Genomic DNA, 19,209 nt, shown 5'->3' on the forward strand with positions numbered 1-19,209 from the left:
TAGGTACTTTATATTATTTTGATAAATTTATCTCATAAAGTCTCTACGCTACTTATACTTGTTCAAGACTTCACGAAATAAACATGTGATTTGTAGTTTTAGAGTAATTATATTAATAGTACCTAATAGATTTCACTAGCTATATTTATTTTATCCGATAATTATTTATATGTATTTATAATCTACTTACATGATATGTGCCTATAAATCACTGAGTCACTAAATTAAAGTCGACAATGATGTATGTTTTTGAAAGTATTTACATTTCAATGCCATGTCGAAATGCTATTAATTGATAGGTTTAATCCACCTGAAATAAATCCATAATTATGTTATCAGTTATTAAAAGGTGAATGAATCTTTAGGAGTTTTTAAAAGGACACAAGGACATAAGTCTTGCTTTGTAAAATACAAAACAATTTAACGAGCTGGGATTGGGGCGACCTCTAGATAAACTGACATTGTCTGGCTTTGTAACTATTTGAACTCTGGTTAATGATATTATTTTAATAACTTAGCCCCTAAGTTGACCTGTTACCTCATAATAACAATAATTTGTCTTCTGTAATTTCATTAGGTTAACAGGTAAAAACTTAGTTGAAGTAATCAATTTGGTAATCACATTAAAATACTCGTGTATTTCATAAAACATTGGTTTATATCTAATTTATTTTTCTTTAGTTTATTCCGATAATATTTATTTTTCAATGACATTTCCTCGTAGCCCAAACAACAAACGAAAACAGGGAAAATTTACACCGAAATCGCTAAACCGAATTTGATGGAATTTAACATAGAGAGATAAATAGGACTGTACTGTAATAAAACAATTTTGGCACAATATAGCAAAGTAAGCAATATTTTTTGCAGAAAAGCCAATTATCGCGAAGTAGTGCGCGGACGCAGATTACAGTACCAAGGCGATCCAGTCAAGGTCCGAAGTCTACTTAGCTATCAGCAGCGATTATTTACTGCTGTATCTAATGACATGTTACTTTGTCAGGTTACTGCTTTGTTATTGCAAAGATTACAGGTAGGTTTGTGTTTAGTTTAAACTTTAACGTACACAAAATAAGGTGGTAAATAAGATGATAATGTTTATAATATGGTGTTCTCATCCAGTCAGTATTGTTAAATCATTATCGTTATTTTCCTGCCCTTAACCCGTCGTGAGCCGGAAACAGAGCCACGCGAGACGATTTTCTATTGTTGTCTTATATACGAAATACGAAAGGCTAAACCAAGTTGTTTGAGGTTCGAGCCATGAGGTTATCCTCCCTCTATTATGATATTTATGTCATGCTATTATATAAACTCCTTTTCCATTCTCCCTTCATTTGCTTTCTTCACTGATTTCAATTCAACAATCGATTTGTCATACAAGTTTAATATCTTCTCATCACATGCCTACATCATGTTGTTATTGAATGTTTACAAAACTAGAAACATTCTTCATTAATTAATATCGTTAATTATGCCTACACGTTACTAAGAATTGGTTGCAAAGTCCACTGCGATCAAGGGCGTGCGCTATCAAGTTACAGGAACAGCAAAATGTAGTATAATCCAGTCATTTGATATAAGACGTAATGGAGGACACGAATTTATTGTTTCCTTAGGAAGATAGGACGTTTCCAGCCACTTCTGTTTAGTATTTTATAGCCTGAAATAAAAGTTGGAAGAAATATTTTATAGCAACCGACAGTTGTGCCGCAGCAAAGATCGATGTCTTAATAATTTATAATAATAAAAATAGTTATTTGAACAACACATCACAGATGCTAGATTACTTAAGAGTACAATAATAAACTCAAATCTTTGATATAACATTGTTATATAAATACGAAATGAAAACTATAAATAAATCATTATTGTACAATGTACACGTTGCTATCTAATCGTTGGACGTTGTCCGTGAAGGTATTTAACACAGTGACACGGCATACAGCATGGAACACACATGACAATTGGCTGGACAGCTTGTGCGAAACTGTTGCAGATAACACCTACCGCATTGTAAACAATGTCACATTTATTTGATATAAGTTCGACTGCCAATCAAACTTGGAAAATGTTAGGAGAAAGAAAATGAGAAAAAAATATATTTTCCAGTAGTTACTTCTGAAACCATTAGTAATTAATACACCTATATAGTCGCGTCTTGTTTTTCATTTTGATATAATAAAACAACCTTAAAAGATACGTTTGTAAGAAAGACGTTGCTCAATAGGTGAAGTCGCAGAATTTAATTCTGTTGTAAGCGCACATTGCAAGAAAGTGAATCATTCATAACGGGCCCAACATATTGCACATGCAGCCTGTGAGCCAGCCATTCCTTGTAGGACCTGACAACCTCACGCTAGGGAATGTGCCTGTCTTACATCACTTGGTATAATCTAAACTAGAATCAATTACAATTTTGTTATCAATTATTAAATTCAGTACGTCAATCTTTTAATGCCTCAAACAAAGTCCAATTTCTTATCATTATCAAAAGTATTGCTCACTTTTAAGACTCTATAAATCACCGATAGCAATGATTTTAAGATACTTGATATTAATTGTTAACTATCGGTATTTTAAGGAAGGAGTATAGTAATATAATTTTAAACCGACGTAATAAAGTAAAGGTAACTAATGACCAATGTTAATCAACGTGGCGTTGTCACAAATTAACTATTTTTTATATAGTAAACACTCATTTATATTCGACGTATCTTTCTGTGATTGGTTGATGTATGACGTGGTGCGCTCGCGCCACCATGTTGCACGAGACCATTGAGTAATCACTAACGTGGATCCTTATCGCCTATCGTAGCAAACCACCTGAACATTTCATCATCCTATTTCCATTCCATAGATCTGGAGATAAATTTTGTTAACTTGTTAAACACTAATTAACGATGTTACGCGTGAGAACTATTAAAAGATCCCTTCATACCTCTGTCCTCCAAAGTGGAGATCTCATGACCTATAAAATCCAATATGATGTACATGAAAATGACCTCTGGTGTATGAATATGGAGCGAAGTGCTGCGATGTAGCGGTCTCCGCGACCACAAGTTTGTGGTTACGACGTCTACGATCCGAGTAGAGCAAAGTTAGTGTTAGCGATGAAAATGGTTTAGCGGCGACAGTATCGTAAGAAAATATTGTCAGTATACATATTTCATTCGAATAACATTACCACAGGAAACATAATTGGTCAAAACCCGTATTCTTTTAAAACTTCCCTAACCTTGTTCTTGAATTGAGCCCCTGTCTGCCCTTGATAACCAGTCTTGTAAGCATTCCAGAGCGTATACATAATGAGAGGACTCGAGCAGGTCTTATTAAAAGTCTTTGAAAAGTTCAGCGTATTATACTGCCTCCGCTGTAAGTCCCGCAGATGTCTGAAGAGTCCTTCAGGTGCTGTGTACTATAGAAAACAAGTTTTTATTTTATTGGTCTGTCTTACTTAGTAATCGGACTTTTTTAAAGGATTTTGTAAATTTATTTATTTATTACACTATGGAAGACTTACAGCTATATAAAAACTTATAGAATAAAGTCCTCACTTATGGAATAAAGCACATTATTTGTTTCTACTACTACTGCAAGGTCAGTCAGGTATTTAGGTATGTAACACAGATAAATCTTACCATATCGTTTTTAAGTGGTCAAGTTTTTATCAATATTAGCTCCAGTTTATCTTAGTGTGCTCTAAATGCCCGTGATGCAATCTCTGGGGCGCCATTCTACCGAATTGTTTGCTCTGGTGACCCATCCACGTAGAGGTAAAGACCGTAAAATTGATTAGCACACATCGACTGCAGGCGTCGTAGATGTCACATCTACATAGATATGACATTCAACGCTCAACCCGTTGTTATCGAATTCGATTATTGTTATTGTTCAAGTGGCTACTTTATTTTAAGATAAGATTGTCATTAAAGTGAGAAAAATCTGTTTGATAACGTATTTCGCTCGTACCGTATCACTAAGTGAAACCCCGTTTAAGTATCTGCTCCTCGGGGCTCGTTTACCTTCGAATGGTTGTTAGTTTCCAGAAAGTAATTAGGCTTGCAACAGGCATGCGCTTACATATTCAGTAGGTAGTGGGTCGGTGTGGGTGCACTGGGGGTGTAGGGGTGACGCATGCGCGGGGCGGGTCATGGCCAGCGACGCAGCGGCCCCAGTTGCATCCGCTGCATGACACTGACCTCGTATAGCTGAGAGGAAAGTTTGCGATTGTCTTATCTAATTGAATGCTTTGATTGCGTGGAAATGTATGTAGGTTACAATTTATTGAACTGTTTACACTTGGCTTGCTTTATTTTTGTTACTAACTTAGGTCGTTAGGGTCTAAAAGCTTTTCGTTAATTCCATACTATCTTGTTATTTAATGGGAAGCGCCTGTCCTTTAGTATTATATGTAAAAAATTTATAACGGTCTGGAATATAATTTCTCATAGAGAACAGCCTGTTCCCTCATTCCCTCCTACGCAATAAGTACACGAGTAGAGGTTTCAGTTACTACTCGTGTACTTAAGTATTTAACTCCCACACGTTCTAGGTATATAGTGTTAGGTTTTTTGCTCTATTCGACCTTTCCATTAGTGGTGCGTTTTGATCATGTTATTGTACTCGTATTTCAAAATGAAACGTAGAATATCATAACATTTTAAATAGGACTCGAACCGCCCGAAGATATTTATAAGATGGCTTTAGTACCTATTGTTTTTTCTACAAATTAAAACATTTTAATAACACGAACCATAGTAGTAGAACAAAAAGATGAGAACAATACAAGTCCATTTCGCAGATTGTCGTAAACCGGGCAGTGATCCAAACTTCAGACTGTTACTGCGAATTTCTTATTTAAATCAATAAAAATGCTGGTTTTGATGAAGTGCGCCAAGTCGCGCAGACATCGTGGAAACGCAATCCATTTAGAACACGATTCATAATAATTTTGATAAGCTTAAATGGAGTGACGCAGACTATTCAATGTTCTCTCTTGGGTGGCGTAAAGACTTTATACTTAAAAGGGTGTCTGTCCGTCTGTCTGCAGCCTCTATAAAAAGCGACGCTTGTTCCTTGCACATGTTGCTTTTTATGGTAAACGCCCGGCCACTTAGCACGACTGACCTTAAAATTACTCGCATTCATGCTCAAAAACAGATCTTCAACCTTAATTTAATGGAGTAAGGTTCTCACTTGCCGTTAATGTGGCTACTTTTTATTTTATCCTGCTAGCACTGTTGCATTTATTTTAAAGTGCGAGAATTAAACAATTATTTAGTAAGCCAAGCCTTTATTTGCAAACTCTAGCCTCAATTAGTGGTACTACTAGCATTTTCTTGTTAAATATTTCACGTTGACTTGTACAAAATCACTTAAGTGAAGTTTCTTCAAAACACATTCTATTTAGGAAGGTCATTTATGTTGCAGACGCTACAGTATGTTGCCAGAAATTTAATATAGTACAAGGTGAATGCGCTGGGAGTGGCTAATGTAATTTGGAAGGACGTCACTTGAATTTAAGATAACTTTTATAACTTATTTACTATAAAATCTTATTAGTATTCATTGTTAAACTAACTGAATTAAGGAAGTGACGTTAAAGGACTATTTTAAAAGATATCGGTAGGTAATAGATCAGCTGTTCAGTATTTCATTGAACATGACGAGAAGACAGTATGGAGTAGCTTGCGAATAAATAAGACCAAGGCAAACACTACCATTACGAACACGTGTACCTTGAGCCCGACTGATAAAGACATATATTTTTATTTAGCCGTAATGAGGGAATGGTTATTTATTGTTCTATGACAGTCACGTTTGAGGTTACAAAGGTTGACAGTAAACTTGACGTACTTAAAATCAATGTTTTGATGAGACATATGGCCTTTCGCCTATGTTGCAGTCTCGCAGGTAATATTTTTTTCTAAGATTCGCCATAAATAGTAGGGGTCTGGACCTGAGTGACGCAGCGTATACGTAACTTAAACAAAAAATGTCGGGACTATGACGCCGTAGCTACCCTTTTTTTCGGTCTAAGCGCTGTGCGTGGGGATGAAGGTATCGGTTTACTTTACGTGTTTGAATTGTTATTTGACCATTGGCTACGAGATTGCATAGTCGAATCAGGGAACGCGACAGGCTCTTTGTTCAGTATAAATAGAAACATAAATACTAATGATTGTGTCCCTTGTCCATAGGCCAGAGTCATGGTGGGTGTCAGCAGTGCTCAAAACCATTCGCGCAGTCGCGTTGGTCTTCGACATCCTCACCTTCCCAGTACACCTCATAGTCCAGAGGCCGTGGAGGAAACGAGCGCTTTCCAGACGAATCAAGGTAAGGACAATGTCATCTTTATGTTCCTCACAAGTTTTGCCATAACTGAGAACTTCACTGTGTTTGTTTTAACTTCCTAACATATACATGGTGAAATTTTAGTTCTCCAAAATTTTGTATAGCGACCGCGACCTTCGAGCGACCCCAAAAGTCTCGACATTTTGGTCTCGTGTTGTATTCATAATTGAACAAGCCAAGTTCAGGGTTGTGACAACTTCTAAGATTACGGCAGTCGCGCGATTATTTTATTATTCGAAACTCTAAACTTTGATTAAATTATGACAAGGATTTATTCGTTCATCTAAAGTTGAGGACACCAAATTGAGGAACTGAGAGTTTCGATCGTAGTAATGAAGTTATTGCAGCTTCAGTGATCAGGTGAGCTGTGCTCGGTGCTCTGTGCGATGTGCCATGTTATGTCACGCGAACCGCAGACATTGTCTAACAAACCCATTGTAGTTGTTATTTTCGTTTGACCTGTTTTCAAATTCCCCGACTCCCACGTCTGTTAGCGTTGATGGTCGCTCAAAATTGCATTTGCAAACGAAAATCCTTTTATCTGAACACGTAATGGTTTTGCGAAAATATTTCTGCCGCTGTTTATAATGTAAAGCAAGATGCTGCATATTCATATTTATAGTATCAAAGATCGTTTGCTTAATGACCACAAATTGTTGGAAATTCAATAGCTGGCTATTTATTTACGTTTGAATAAGACTGAACTATGCTCTATAGTAATAAATTACGCCTTAGCACTCAGCTCGTGCTGAAGCTGACCTTTTAGATTGATGGTGTATGTTTTATGAATACTCTAACCGGGTTTTGGCCAAATAACACCGAAACCGATAAAGCTTTTTATTTTACGACGAGCGATCGCGGCATATCGAGTAGCTAACTATTAAAGTTAGCAGAAAACATTTAAGAAAATCTTTAACGTAACACGCGTGATTAGGAACACAAACTTATCTTTTGTTGTCACACATTAGCTAATGCACACAAACCAGGTTAATTACCAACTAAAATTACATAAGCGGAGGCCTGACTTCTCTCATTCCTTTACATATGGTTGATTTTCCCTAATTTGTTTGTTCCAGGCCCGTATAATCCAGACCACACCGAACAGCATCACAGTGCGGTCAGTGTCGTCTCCGTGCGACCTGCACCTGCGCCTGGTCCGCGACGGCGTCACCTCCATGGAGAGCATGCTGAGGGCCGCGGCCGCGCGCTGGGCTGACCGTCCCTGTCTCGGCACACGCACCGTGCTCAGCGAGGAGGATGAGCCACAGCCGAACGGACGGGTCTTCAAGAAGGTACGACTACTTTCTATTCATCATCATATTAACAACATCAAGAAGTCTCTACATCTGAATATAAGTGCTTCCCTCAATAAATAAATATCTGGAAGATGCATTCATTCAATACATATCTGGAAGATAGATTTCAGTTTCATTAAATCAGCTAATCAATTTGCTGGATATAAATTTCTTAGTTCGCCGCAACACCCGATATCTTACTTTCTGTATGCAGAGTAAACGTAAACAAGATTCAATTTGTTTAATTTGTGATTGTCATAGAAGTTGTGACTTCGTATTGATATCAATGTCATATCTGCTAGGGAAAACAGCACAAGGATAAATATAGGTCAACCAACCATATCATTTGATGTGATTGATAGGTTTCCAATAAGTTTGCCATGGAGCGTGTGATGGTGCACAAATGGCCGATGACTCAACCACATAATGTCACCACCTGCTGGTTTCCCTTCGAAGCAATTACATAATCATAAAGCGCTGATTTACTGACTTTGTAGTTTAGGTTGAATTGCATTTTTCTTCGATTGAGTATTCAGGCCAATTTTGCTTTAAGTATAAAGTAGTTGGAGCGTAATTAGAATTAGAAGCATAATAGATATACAGGAAACAGAAGGAATTAGTAACTATGTAGTTGCTATTCGCAATTTCTGCTACGAAATCATCGTCCAATAATGTGTCGTTTGTGATCTGATGATGTGATCATATCCACTCCACTCCACTTTCCATTTTGCGTTTTTATCATTCCTAACACAGTGTACCAATCATTTCTTTAGCCACCCTCTTCCACATATACCAAGATAAGCCATAACCACAATAATAAGACTGATTGAATATTTGTTCCAGTTCAACATGGGCGAGTACGTGTGGCGTACGTACGTGGACGTGGAGAAGGAGGCGCGGCACTTCGGCGCCGGGCTGCGCGAGCTCGGCTGCCAGCCGCGCCAGAACATCGTCATGTTCGCCGAGACCCGCGCCGAGTGGATGCTCGCCGCGCACGGCTGCTTCAAGCAGAGCATTCCTGGTGAGACACTTATAACACGTACTTAAAAAACGCTGCAGTTTTTGATTTATTTCGTACTTTACACTTTCACTCTTGTTATGATTATGACAGTCGATCTCAATAAATATAGCGAAAACTTAAAATATTTTAAAGGGAGGACTAGATTACATTTTTTGTACATCAATTTCAAAGGACTGTCTCCAATCTAAATTAAATCTTTTATCAAATTGGAGATGGTTTACGGATTGTAGTTATGCATTATGTTCATGAAACCCTTGCAACATCGTTCACTAATCTTACCTCACAATGTTTCCAGTTGTAACGATCTACGCCACCCTGGGTGACGATGCGATAGCGCACGGTATCAACGAGACAGATGTATCCACTGTGATCACCACGTACGACCTGCTGCCCAAGTTCAAGAAGATCCTGGCCAAGACACCTAAGGTGGACACTATCATCTACATGGAAGACCAGCTGAAGAACATCGACAGGGACGGGTACAAGCCGGGCATCAAGATTATCGGGTACAAGGATGTTGTGGCGAAGGGAGTTTCTTCTAAAATTGGTGAGTTTATTGCTGTGCACAATACTGTTTTAATAGATTTCGTATGCTTTGGAGGTAAATCTGTTCTGTACAAATAGTACCTGGTGATCTATACTCCAAAACCACCTCTGTCTACCCTTTCAAGGATAAAAGGCGTGACGATACGACAACTATACTGCAAAATTGTAGTCGCCACTAATCTTAAAACTACCTACGTATTAGGTAAATTGATAACCCTGTGTACAAAATTCAACTAAACACAAATCTCTCCGTTCCACAGAACCGGTCCCCCCGTCCCCATCAGACACGGCCATCATCATGTACACGTCAGGGTCGACGGGAGTGCCGAAGGGAGTGATCCTGTCCCACCGCAACATGTTGGCCACGCTGAAGGCCTTCGCTGACGCCATGCCCATCTACGACGGAGACATCCTCATGGGATTCCTGCCACTCGCACACGTTTTTGAACTGCTCGCTGAGAACCTTTGCATGATTGGAGGTGAGGATACTACTATATCACTAACTTCTGTATAATGAAATGCTACTCAATTTTAAGTTACACTTAAATATCATGCTATCTCTGTCATTTACAAAGAATTTGTAGGGACAGAACTATTCTTAACCTTTCGTATGCCCGTATATAAGACAACAATAGAAAACACATTGTGTCTCGCGTGGATCCACGTTCCAAACATACGAAGGGTTAAGCGCGTCTTAAAATTGAGTAACGTTTGAGTATTTGACCATATGTATGGGAACCCTGCTATGCTAGTCACTACTTACACGATAGTATGCAATAACTATGTCTTACGCTTTCGCGCTGTAAGAACTTTATAATTCTGGATAAAGTAATTAATTTACACAAACAAAGCCACAACCAAACTATAGTTAACTGTAAAGACGAGTGAACTGATACTACTTGCATAAAAATATATTTACTGAGAAAGCATATAAATTGAAGCACATTCATTATCCATTAAGTACTATAATAAATGTCAAAGTGGTTTATCTTAACTGCATGACATAAACCCATAAACACTGTATTTATGACACGTTTATATCATGTTTGTGTCGGTCTTGTCATACTACGAGTATTGTTGTACAATGAAATACAATAAAATACTCTTCGACATAACAACTGCTTGCAGCTCATCGATTTGATCTAAAAAGGAAATAGGGTTTTTGTTCAGTCTTTTTTTTATATAGGATCTACTCTGAGACTAGCTAACTTTAGAATAGAGCGAGAGACAATAATATATTATTGTTTGATGTGCAAAACTTATTACTAATTAGGTATAACTTTGTTCCCTATCTGCCTTGCACTATCACACTTAAACTACGCACCAATGAAAGGAATAAATCGTAGTAAAGGATCAACATCAAAATGTTCTTGTAAATAACTATGTTGACTAAAAGTTAAACAAATGTGTTGCAGGTGTCCCCATCGGCTACTCGACTCCGCTCACCATGTTGGACACGTCCAGCAAGATCATGAAGGGCACCAAGGGAGACGCCACCATCCTGCAACCTACTTGCATCACTACTGTACCGGTAAGTTATCTGACACTTATTTAACGTGTAATTGTCAAGATACCAAGGTCCGAATGGGTATTAGTGTCATGTACTGGGTACAATTCTAATATTCATATTATTTACTAACGAAAACCTCAGCCATTATTACCATATTAATTCAGGAATCCAACTCTCGTGTCTTATTGAATTTATGACTTACGATGGTGTCTTTATTATTTTCCAGTTGATTATGGACCGCATCAGCAAGGGTATCACGGACAAAGTATCTCGCAGCGGAGAGTTCGCCAGTGCATTCTTCAAGTGGGCGTACACGTACAAGCAGACCTGGATGCGACGCGGATATGACACGCCTATTCTTAACAAATTGGTGAGTTGTCCTTTTGAAATGTTCAAGTTCAAAGTTATAAGTAAAACTATGTAAACTATGTACTCCATGCTATTGTCTGAGAATGTTTGATTATCGATAATTTTGGCTTGATAATTGGAATCAAGAGCACTGAAAAGATTTAAGTTTATTACTGACCGTGTGTTGTGTTTGGTAATTTATTAAATGAACCATTTGGTCCGCAGATGTTCTCCCGCATCCGTGGTCTCCTGGGCGGTCGCGTGCGTATGATGATATCTGGCGGCGCGCCCCTGTCCCCCGACACGCACGGCCAGGTGCGCATCTGCCTGTGCTGCGACGTGGTGGCCGGCTACGGGCTCACGGAGACCACGTCGTGCGCCACCGTCATGGACCCGCACGACCGCTCCACGGGCCGCGTCGGCGCGCCCACCTCCGGCACCGACATCACGCTGCTCGACTGGGACGAGGGCGGCTACCGCGTCGACAACAAGCCCTACCCACAGGTACTACTCGCTCGCTCTTTACTACTTACTGTCTTGGAATATCATGAAAACAAGTAGGCTAATGTATATTTTCAATATACACCAACATACCCTCGATCTCATTGAAATCACGACATCAAAATGAATGTTACAATAAATAAACAACAACTTGTAATTCCAGGGAGAGATCGTAATCGGAGGCGACTGTGTCGCGGAAGGTTACTACAAGAACCCGGAGAAGACCAAGGAAGAGTTCATTGATTCTGAGGGCAGACGCTGGTTCAAATCTGGAGACATCGGCGAACTACACCATGATGGATGCATTAAAATTATCGGTGAGTTACAACTAGTCACAACATTGTTTCTTCAGATCTCTGGTCATACATTCAATATGATCTCGTTATTTAATTACTTAACTACATAACTCAAAATATAACTCTTCTTTTTTTCTTTATCCGCAGACCGCAAGAAGGATCTGGTGAAACTGCAAGCTGGAGAATACGTGTCATTAGGCAAAGTTGAAGCTGAGTTGAAGACCTGTCCCATCGTGGAGAACATCTGTGTGTACGGAGACAGTTCCAAGTGCTACACCGTGTGCCTACTGGTGCCCCACCCGCAACACTTGGCCGAGCTGGCCGCCAGACACGGACTGCCCGATATGGACTTCGACCAACTCTGCCAGAACCCCACCGTCGAGAAGGCTGTCGTCAAGGAGCTCGCTGATCATGCCAGGAAATGTAAGTTATTCTTGTCATACATTTTTATTATGCCACCGTAATCCTGAATGATTTCTCGATTTGGAAAGTATATAAAATGGACATATTTTAATATGCATTTGTATTCCAGGCGGTTTGGAGAAATTCGAAGTACCTGCAGCGGTGAAACTGGTGACGGAAGTATGGTCCCCCGACATGGGCCTGGTGACGGCGGCGTTCAAGATCAAGCGGAAAGACATCCAGGAGCGGTACAAGGAGGACATCAAGCGCATGTACGCGTCGTGAGCGGCGAGCCGTGGCCAGGGCGGGCTGCGCTAGTTTAGTCTCGTTAAGTCGTGTACATATTTGTGTCTTACGTCTAAATATCGTAGTGTGTATTATTGTAATACTAAATTTTCGCTTGTGCGCCTGCGGACGGATGATCGTATCGTTTATGTATAAAAAGTAAGTACACCGTTTGACTGGTCAAACGCTTCTGATGAGATTCTTTGTGTAAATTTAAAATTATGTAGATCTGAAGTGGTGAGTGCGCTGTGCGTGATTGGAAAGTAAATTTTACGTCATTATTATAGAATTCCTCGGATATCGTGTAGATATTGGCCTAGCATCTCATGTGTAGATAGCTATTGTCCCTACCATGAAACTAGTACATTTGTTCCTACGTGTTTTTAAAAGACAAAATAAACGTTTCGTGGTCGGGACGAAACATCGCTAGACTAAGATAATTGTATTAGTACTTAGGGGGATCGGGGATAGTGTTTGCAATGTAATAATAATAATTTTGCAATAAATTCATTTTTGTTCATCTGTTTATTTGTATTATAATAATGAAGATGACTCATTTGAGAAATGAGTGTTCATGGCGAGCTCATTGTGTTGCATAATGTTAGCAGAATGATATGTTTTAATGTATTAATGTAATATGGTTATGTTGACATGATGCATTAGTACAAGCATAATAAAACATTCATGAATATTTCTAGTTTTACGCTAAGAAAACTTACACTTACTCTACGAATATCATGTAAACATTTTATCATTGTACGACTACATAATACGCTAAAGTTTTAGGTAGCAACAAAATGTGTGCGTGTCAACATAATTAGGTCGGATTATAAATTTGTTGATTAGTTTTTATTGTTTTGTAAATCATGGCTAAAGTTGTTTAGCGTCTCTGTAGCGCCGAGAGGAGTGAGGAGGGAGCTAGTCAATCTTACTAGACAATGTTACAGCATTTTAACCGTCGCCCGCATTTCGCTGAGCATTTACATTTACATACATTTTAATATAAACCTTTTAAAATAAATTTATTAATGTAATCAATGTTACCTGAACAAACGTAAAATTCCATTGATGTATTTAAATGTGAGACCTCGAGTTAAACTGTATGGTATCGTTATATTTTTCGATGTAATCATATTGTAATCATTGAAATGATCTTAATATTATCATCTGTGTACTGTTGTAGGTGTTTGCTCAGTTCACGTGACTGTAACTTTGTGTTGAAATTCTTAAGCATTGCAATGAAAACCAATTTTGTATTATTTATTGAATAAATGTTAATAAAATCAGTATTGCTTGTTGTTTCTTGATAACCTTTCTCCTTGTAATCTTTCGAAGAGGGTACCTCTTCTGTTTTGCTGATGTCATAAAAATGTTATATGATACATCCAGCACATAGGATGACATTGATGAACAGCCCATGGCCAAATTGGAAACTATAAATTGTTAAATCGATACTTTGAACAGCCCATGGCCAAATCACGAGCTATGGTCCACAGGTCCGCATCGTACGGCTCGCATCAAAGATTGACTGCGTCCTCTGTATCGGCAGCGTTCGTATTACTGATGTCCGATGATGTACTCTTGGATTTTTGGCATCGGCATTCTGTATGACGTCATCGGTACGCATGTAACCATTGCATGGACGCAGTTGTATGAGTTTCTATACAACACAAACTAAAATCCGTTGCGTGCGATGCGTACATTGCGGCATGAACGCGGACGCTTACCTTCAATCACCATAATATCTCTTAGTGAAACTTCAATTCAAATGCCAAATCACAACAATCAAGTGATCACAAAACAACTACGCATTTGTATATCTGCAGTATTTTTTTTTAGTTTTTAAGCCTACTACAAGAAAAGTTTTAAGCCTACTAGAAATTCGAAATAAAAGGTAAATTAAAAACAAGTGAATCTATTGCAGTTGTATAGTTTATTTTTATACTTCTGTAAATAACATAATAATCATTTTAACATAAACTTTTAAATATGTATAGATTAATAAAGTGAGTTACATGACGGTTCTCTATGCAAATATTAAACACTTCGGAAAATAGTCTGGAAGTTTAGGAGTATCTTTGCAAGCTTTATTTCATTGAATAGTTTTGTATGGTTACAACGAGTTTGTATGTCCTAAAGTTAATCTAATTTAGCTAAAGTTGTCAAATATATGTCTAGGAGTTTAGGCAGTGCTCATCTTGCAGAGATGTCGCAGCTGCATGATCTTGATGTCATCCGTACCGAACTTCACTACACCTTCTTGATTCTCTATAGAGATCAGTTGACCCACAGCCTCGCGATCTTCGCCCGCGATCACCTGTGAACAATAAAGTTAGTAGATTTCATTAGAGATTGAAAACTAGATAACCAATATTAAAAAAAATATGCGTGCTTGTGAATCTGCTCTCAATTTTTTTGAATAAACGGTTTTATACTGACCTTGACCCTATCCCCGGACTGCGGCACGACGGGCTCCAGCAGGTCGGCCAGCACGTTGACGACGCGGTCCTCCTGCGGCAGGTACAGCGCGCACATGCCCGCCGACAGCCCGCGGACCACGCCCGACTGACCCGCCAGCGCGTCGTCCTCCGCCGCCGCGCGGACCCGCACCTGCACCCACATGTACGGTTATACACACATCTACAAATACCATTCTATTTCTAATTACAAGAAAAAATATTCATATTACGTTACCTCAACTTCCGTAGTGTGCCAGTCGGGCGCTGCAGTATCAGCAGCTGCATACGGTGAGCGAGGCGAGTATCCGCCAGGGGACGGTGTCGCCGGGTAGCCGGCCGTGTACCCCGCGGGGGACGGGCTCGGCCGGTACGGGGAGTACGTGTGGTCGGACCCGTACATAGTGCCCGGCGTCTGCGGGGTGAAGGGTCCGGCCGCGTAGGCCGCGTCCCCGTCGTCCAGCGCGCCGTACTCGAAGTCTGGCGCGCGCGCCGGCGTGTTGGCGGCCGTGGGGTCCCAGGCGCCGTGCGCCGGCGTGCGCCCGCCCTCGTGCGAGGGAGTGGCCGACCCGTAGTGCGGGGTGCGGCCGCCCACGTCGTATATTGGGGTGGCGGAGCCGTGCATGGGGGTCTTGATGCCAGTGTCGCGGTACGTGGGGGTCTGCGCGCCCAGCGTGGGGGTGCGCGCGGGAGTTCGTGTGTAGAACGATGCCCCGCCGCGCGCCGCGCCCGCTCCGGCCCCCGCAATATGCGAGCGGTCCACGGAGATAGTCTGGCACGCCGAGTGGAGCTCTACGCGGGCCGTGCTGCCCGTAGCGTCCTTGACGATGCCGACGTTTCCTTTGTAAGGTCCGCCAGTGATCTTGATGGTCTGTCCGATGAGCTCTCGGTCTCGTGTGACGCCGCCGCCGCGCCCCCCGCGGCCGCGACCTCGCGGTGTCATACCGCCGCGGCCCGAAGGATGCATCGGCGACTGAATTCTTGGCGACATGAATCCCAACGATAGACCGGTGGACACATTAGAATTCTTGTTACCGCCCGCTAATTGTAAATGTCGCGTCTTACATACAAATATACCACCGTTATCAAGGTACATGCGAGACTGTAAAAACGCGAAATTCCTGTACAGATGTTTGATTTCACCATTGCGCCCAGCGTGTGGTCCATCGATAACTTTCACGATGTCGCGTTTCTGAATAGTATTTTGTTCAGAATCTAATGCCATGGTGAACCGGCTCTCGCGTCGTTTCTGTAAAGCTTGTGGCTTACATTCAATTACTTTGCCCTGCATTCCTAGTACATGGAAGTTTTCCTTTTCAAGACGAACTATCACACCAACAGTCTGTGGGTCTAGTTGGACCATATCACCCCATTGGAACTGCCCAAGGGAGTCCACACCAGTGGCCATGTCGGAACACAATTGTAAATCTCGTGGCAATACTTCGAGTTCATGCATAGTCAGATCTGACACAAGGACCACTCGATGTGGCTCCACGCGCACGATCAAACCCGTGTCACCCTCGTACCTTCCTGCTAACACCTTCACGTGGTCACCTTGCTTGAAATACTTCCGCAACTCATTCGGTTTGAACACCAGAGGATCCTTCAGTGCCTCGTGCTTGGGCATCACTGTTATCATAGACCCATCTATAGCGATAATCCTAGCTTGCAGGTTGGCCAAGTCACCAGAGCATACTTCTACATTGTCACCCATAGAAAATGAATGTAAGCTAGTTGGGTCATCTTTGGCTGGTGCTGCTAATTCTATGTCAATGCCCTCTGGTTGTTCTTCAAATCTTTCTAATTCAGTCAAGGTAGGCTTTACACCCTCAGCCAAAATGGCAGACATTGTGAAATTTTTGTACAAAAATCCTTTTCTAGAGTATCTGTTTCCTTCAAATATCAAGAAGTCACCATCAGAAGTAACTTCTCCACCGATAGCACGGATAGCTTCAGGGTCAAAAGGTTTCGCAGCTGGGCGTCTTTTCTTTTTCCTCTTAGCTGCCTCACTTTCACTTTGGACAGTTCTCAGAGCCCCTCGGAGCCTTGTATAATCTATTCTAGGTAATAATTTTAGATGCACTTGATTCTGCGCTAGGTCTACATAGTCCACTTGTGCAATATCATCTTTGTATAGACCTCTCTTGAGCCTCACCCATTGCTTTGGCTTCAAACCAGATTGTTCCTTAACTACTCGTAATACATCAGTCATTTCTTTAATAGGAACCATGTCCTGCTTCCAGATACCCATTCTCAATGTACCAACATTGTTTATAATGTTTTTCACATGTGTTTGTTTGTAAGCTTCAATGTAGATGTATCCTTTCACACCTTCTGGGGCCACAACAGATTTGATCTGGAATGGTTCTTCAGAAAACTGGTAGGCAATGAATTTTCTCATAAGAAGTAGAACAGTTGCCTTTTCTTCACCTATTCTGCACTTGACCATCCATAAGTTGGGGTCTTTTATCCCAGGTAAGAGAGTTTGTTGGGTGATTTCATCAGACATTTCCTCACCACCTTCTCCAAAATGTCTGAGTGCTGCTGATTCATCAGCATATTTGTTTCTTAGGTATTCTTCAATCTCTTCTTCTTTCTGTGAATCCCATAAATTGGTGCCTCGGCGTCTGCCCTCAATTTCTCGGGCTGTGGGACCAATTTCATCCACTTCATTTCCAACAATGCCCATTTCTTGTGCACCCTCTTCCCATTCATCATCTTCATCGACCTCATCATCCACCTGTAACCAGTAAAATAAAAAAAATGTGTAAGTTTAAGCCAATTAAGAAGAAATTGTAATTAAAAAATGTTGTTCTGAAAATGTTACCTCAGCCTCATCAATAATGAACCCTCCATAGCGGCTATCCTTCTTGCGCTTCTTTCTCAGTCTTTCTTCTTCCTCATCTTCTTCATATTCCTCAGAATCTACTAAGTCCTCACCCTCTGGCTCTTGTTCATCCTGTAATATAGAGAAATAAAACATATTTTTATAACCTTATACACAAATTAAATATATTTTGAGAGTAAACTACTTCTTAATGTGTTATAATTTATAATAAAACTTCTTAATGGTATTTAATAAGAAATTATTAATGAACATTGCTTAATGCCAAGAGGGCAATATGCCAAACTATACCTCAACTTCTTCATCACCAGATGCTTCTTTAGCCTCATCATCTCTGTTGCGACTGGCATCTGATCCAGCAGAATGGCTCCTGGAATAAGAATAATACTTATAAGGTTAACATGTCAAACACAATTTAGCTTTGAAACCATTTATCACATAGATTGACCTAAAAACTGAATCTTAACAGTTATAATTACTGAGGTGGAAAAATAGCATATGCCACAATCAGATCCAAGATTCATGGTATTTTTCATTGAGCAGATTCAAGATTCATGGTATTTATCATGGTGTTAAACTTGCGATCCAATTAGGAATTATGCAAACAAAATTAAAAGTTCTACAATTTCAACAACAATTTGGGTTACAAGTAACCACATTTCAGGTTATTTTCTGTGAACTGTAACTATGAGATTGAAAACCACCATTTGAACTGTTGGGGTACAACTTTTATGCAACCTATATACATTTATTTTAAGAAAAATGTTCTTTAGGATAAGCATGTGGTAATTTTTCGAGGCTTTTACCTAGTCCCAACTGTTGTCAAACTGACCTTATCAGTTGGCAAACACAACAAGTATGGTTATAGTACAACTAAGAAATGCAGCTTACCTCGAGCGAGATCGTGAATGTGACTTGGATCTGGAGCGAGATCTGGAAGGAGTCCTCGATATGCTGCGGCTGCCGGATCTTGATCGGGAGCCCGAGCGGGAGCGGACTGAACGATTCGACGCGGCACTGCGTCGCGAACGACGTGATGCTACACTGCCTGCTTCTGAACCACTTCCTGAGTAATTACTGCCTTCCGAATCAGACATTTTTACTTTTTATTGGGACTAAACTGAATGATTTTTAGCCATTCAAAATTATTTTAGCGAATTCACCATAAGTACGTACATACTACGTAGCAAAACGTCAATGACTGAAAATAAATTATTTTACTCTTTGGTCGTTGACGAGTGGTTTATTGTTGCCAGTAGTCTAAATAAATTAAATAATGTTTATGATACCACAGCAAAAAAAGTTGTCTATGAATTTATTCGTTTTTCAAATATGCATAATCGACTA

The 19,209-nt window shown here is 40.2% G+C and overlaps 2 protein-coding genes across 5 annotated transcripts in view; one reads left to right on the forward strand and one right to left on the reverse strand.

The window, feature by feature from the left end:
- The window catches only part of LOC118273647 (long-chain-fatty-acid--CoA ligase 4), a 41,687-nt gene extending 27,839 nt beyond the window's left edge, over positions 1–13,848 (forward strand). For all 4 annotated transcript variants that reach the window (XM_050701512.1, XM_050701561.1, XM_035590728.2 and 1 more), the window contains 11 exons: positions 6,204–6,339; positions 7,434–7,649; positions 8,496–8,673; positions 8,969–9,220; positions 9,480–9,698; positions 10,635–10,750; positions 10,956–11,099; positions 11,303–11,581; positions 11,742–11,895; positions 12,022–12,297; positions 12,407–13,848. In XM_050701512.1, coding sequence (XP_050557469.1) covers positions 6,204–6,339; positions 7,434–7,649; positions 8,496–8,673; positions 8,969–9,220; positions 9,480–9,698; positions 10,635–10,750; positions 10,956–11,099; positions 11,303–11,581; positions 11,742–11,895; positions 12,022–12,297; positions 12,407–12,561 — 2,125 coding nt within the window. In that variant the 3' untranslated portion in view covers positions 12,562–13,848. The remainder of the gene's footprint in view (positions 1–6,203; positions 6,340–7,433; positions 7,650–8,495; positions 8,674–8,968; positions 9,221–9,479; positions 9,699–10,634; positions 10,751–10,955; positions 11,100–11,302; positions 11,582–11,741; positions 11,896–12,021; positions 12,298–12,406) is intronic.
- A 627-nt stretch (positions 13,849–14,475) lies between these two features.
- On the reverse strand, positions 14,476–19,097 carry LOC118273716 (transcription elongation factor SPT5). The gene is made up of 6 exons (XM_035590816.2): positions 18,754–19,097; positions 18,154–18,232; positions 17,845–17,976; positions 15,256–17,757; positions 15,001–15,171; positions 14,476–14,878 (listed from the first exon to the last, which is right to left on the reverse strand). Exons 1-6 carry the CDS (start codon positions 18,957–18,959, stop codon positions 14,744–14,746), a joined length of 3,225 nt encoding a protein of 1,074 aa, XP_035446709.1. The 5' UTR covers positions 18,960–19,097; the 3' UTR covers positions 14,476–14,743.
- Positions 19,098–19,209: the final 112 nt, after the last annotated feature.

Source organism: Spodoptera frugiperda, chromosome 1 (genome assembly GCF_023101765.2).
Source record: "Spodoptera frugiperda isolate SF20-4 chromosome 1, AGI-APGP_CSIRO_Sfru_2.0, whole genome shotgun sequence".
NCBI lineage: Eukaryota > Metazoa > Arthropoda > Insecta > Lepidoptera > Noctuidae > Spodoptera > Spodoptera frugiperda.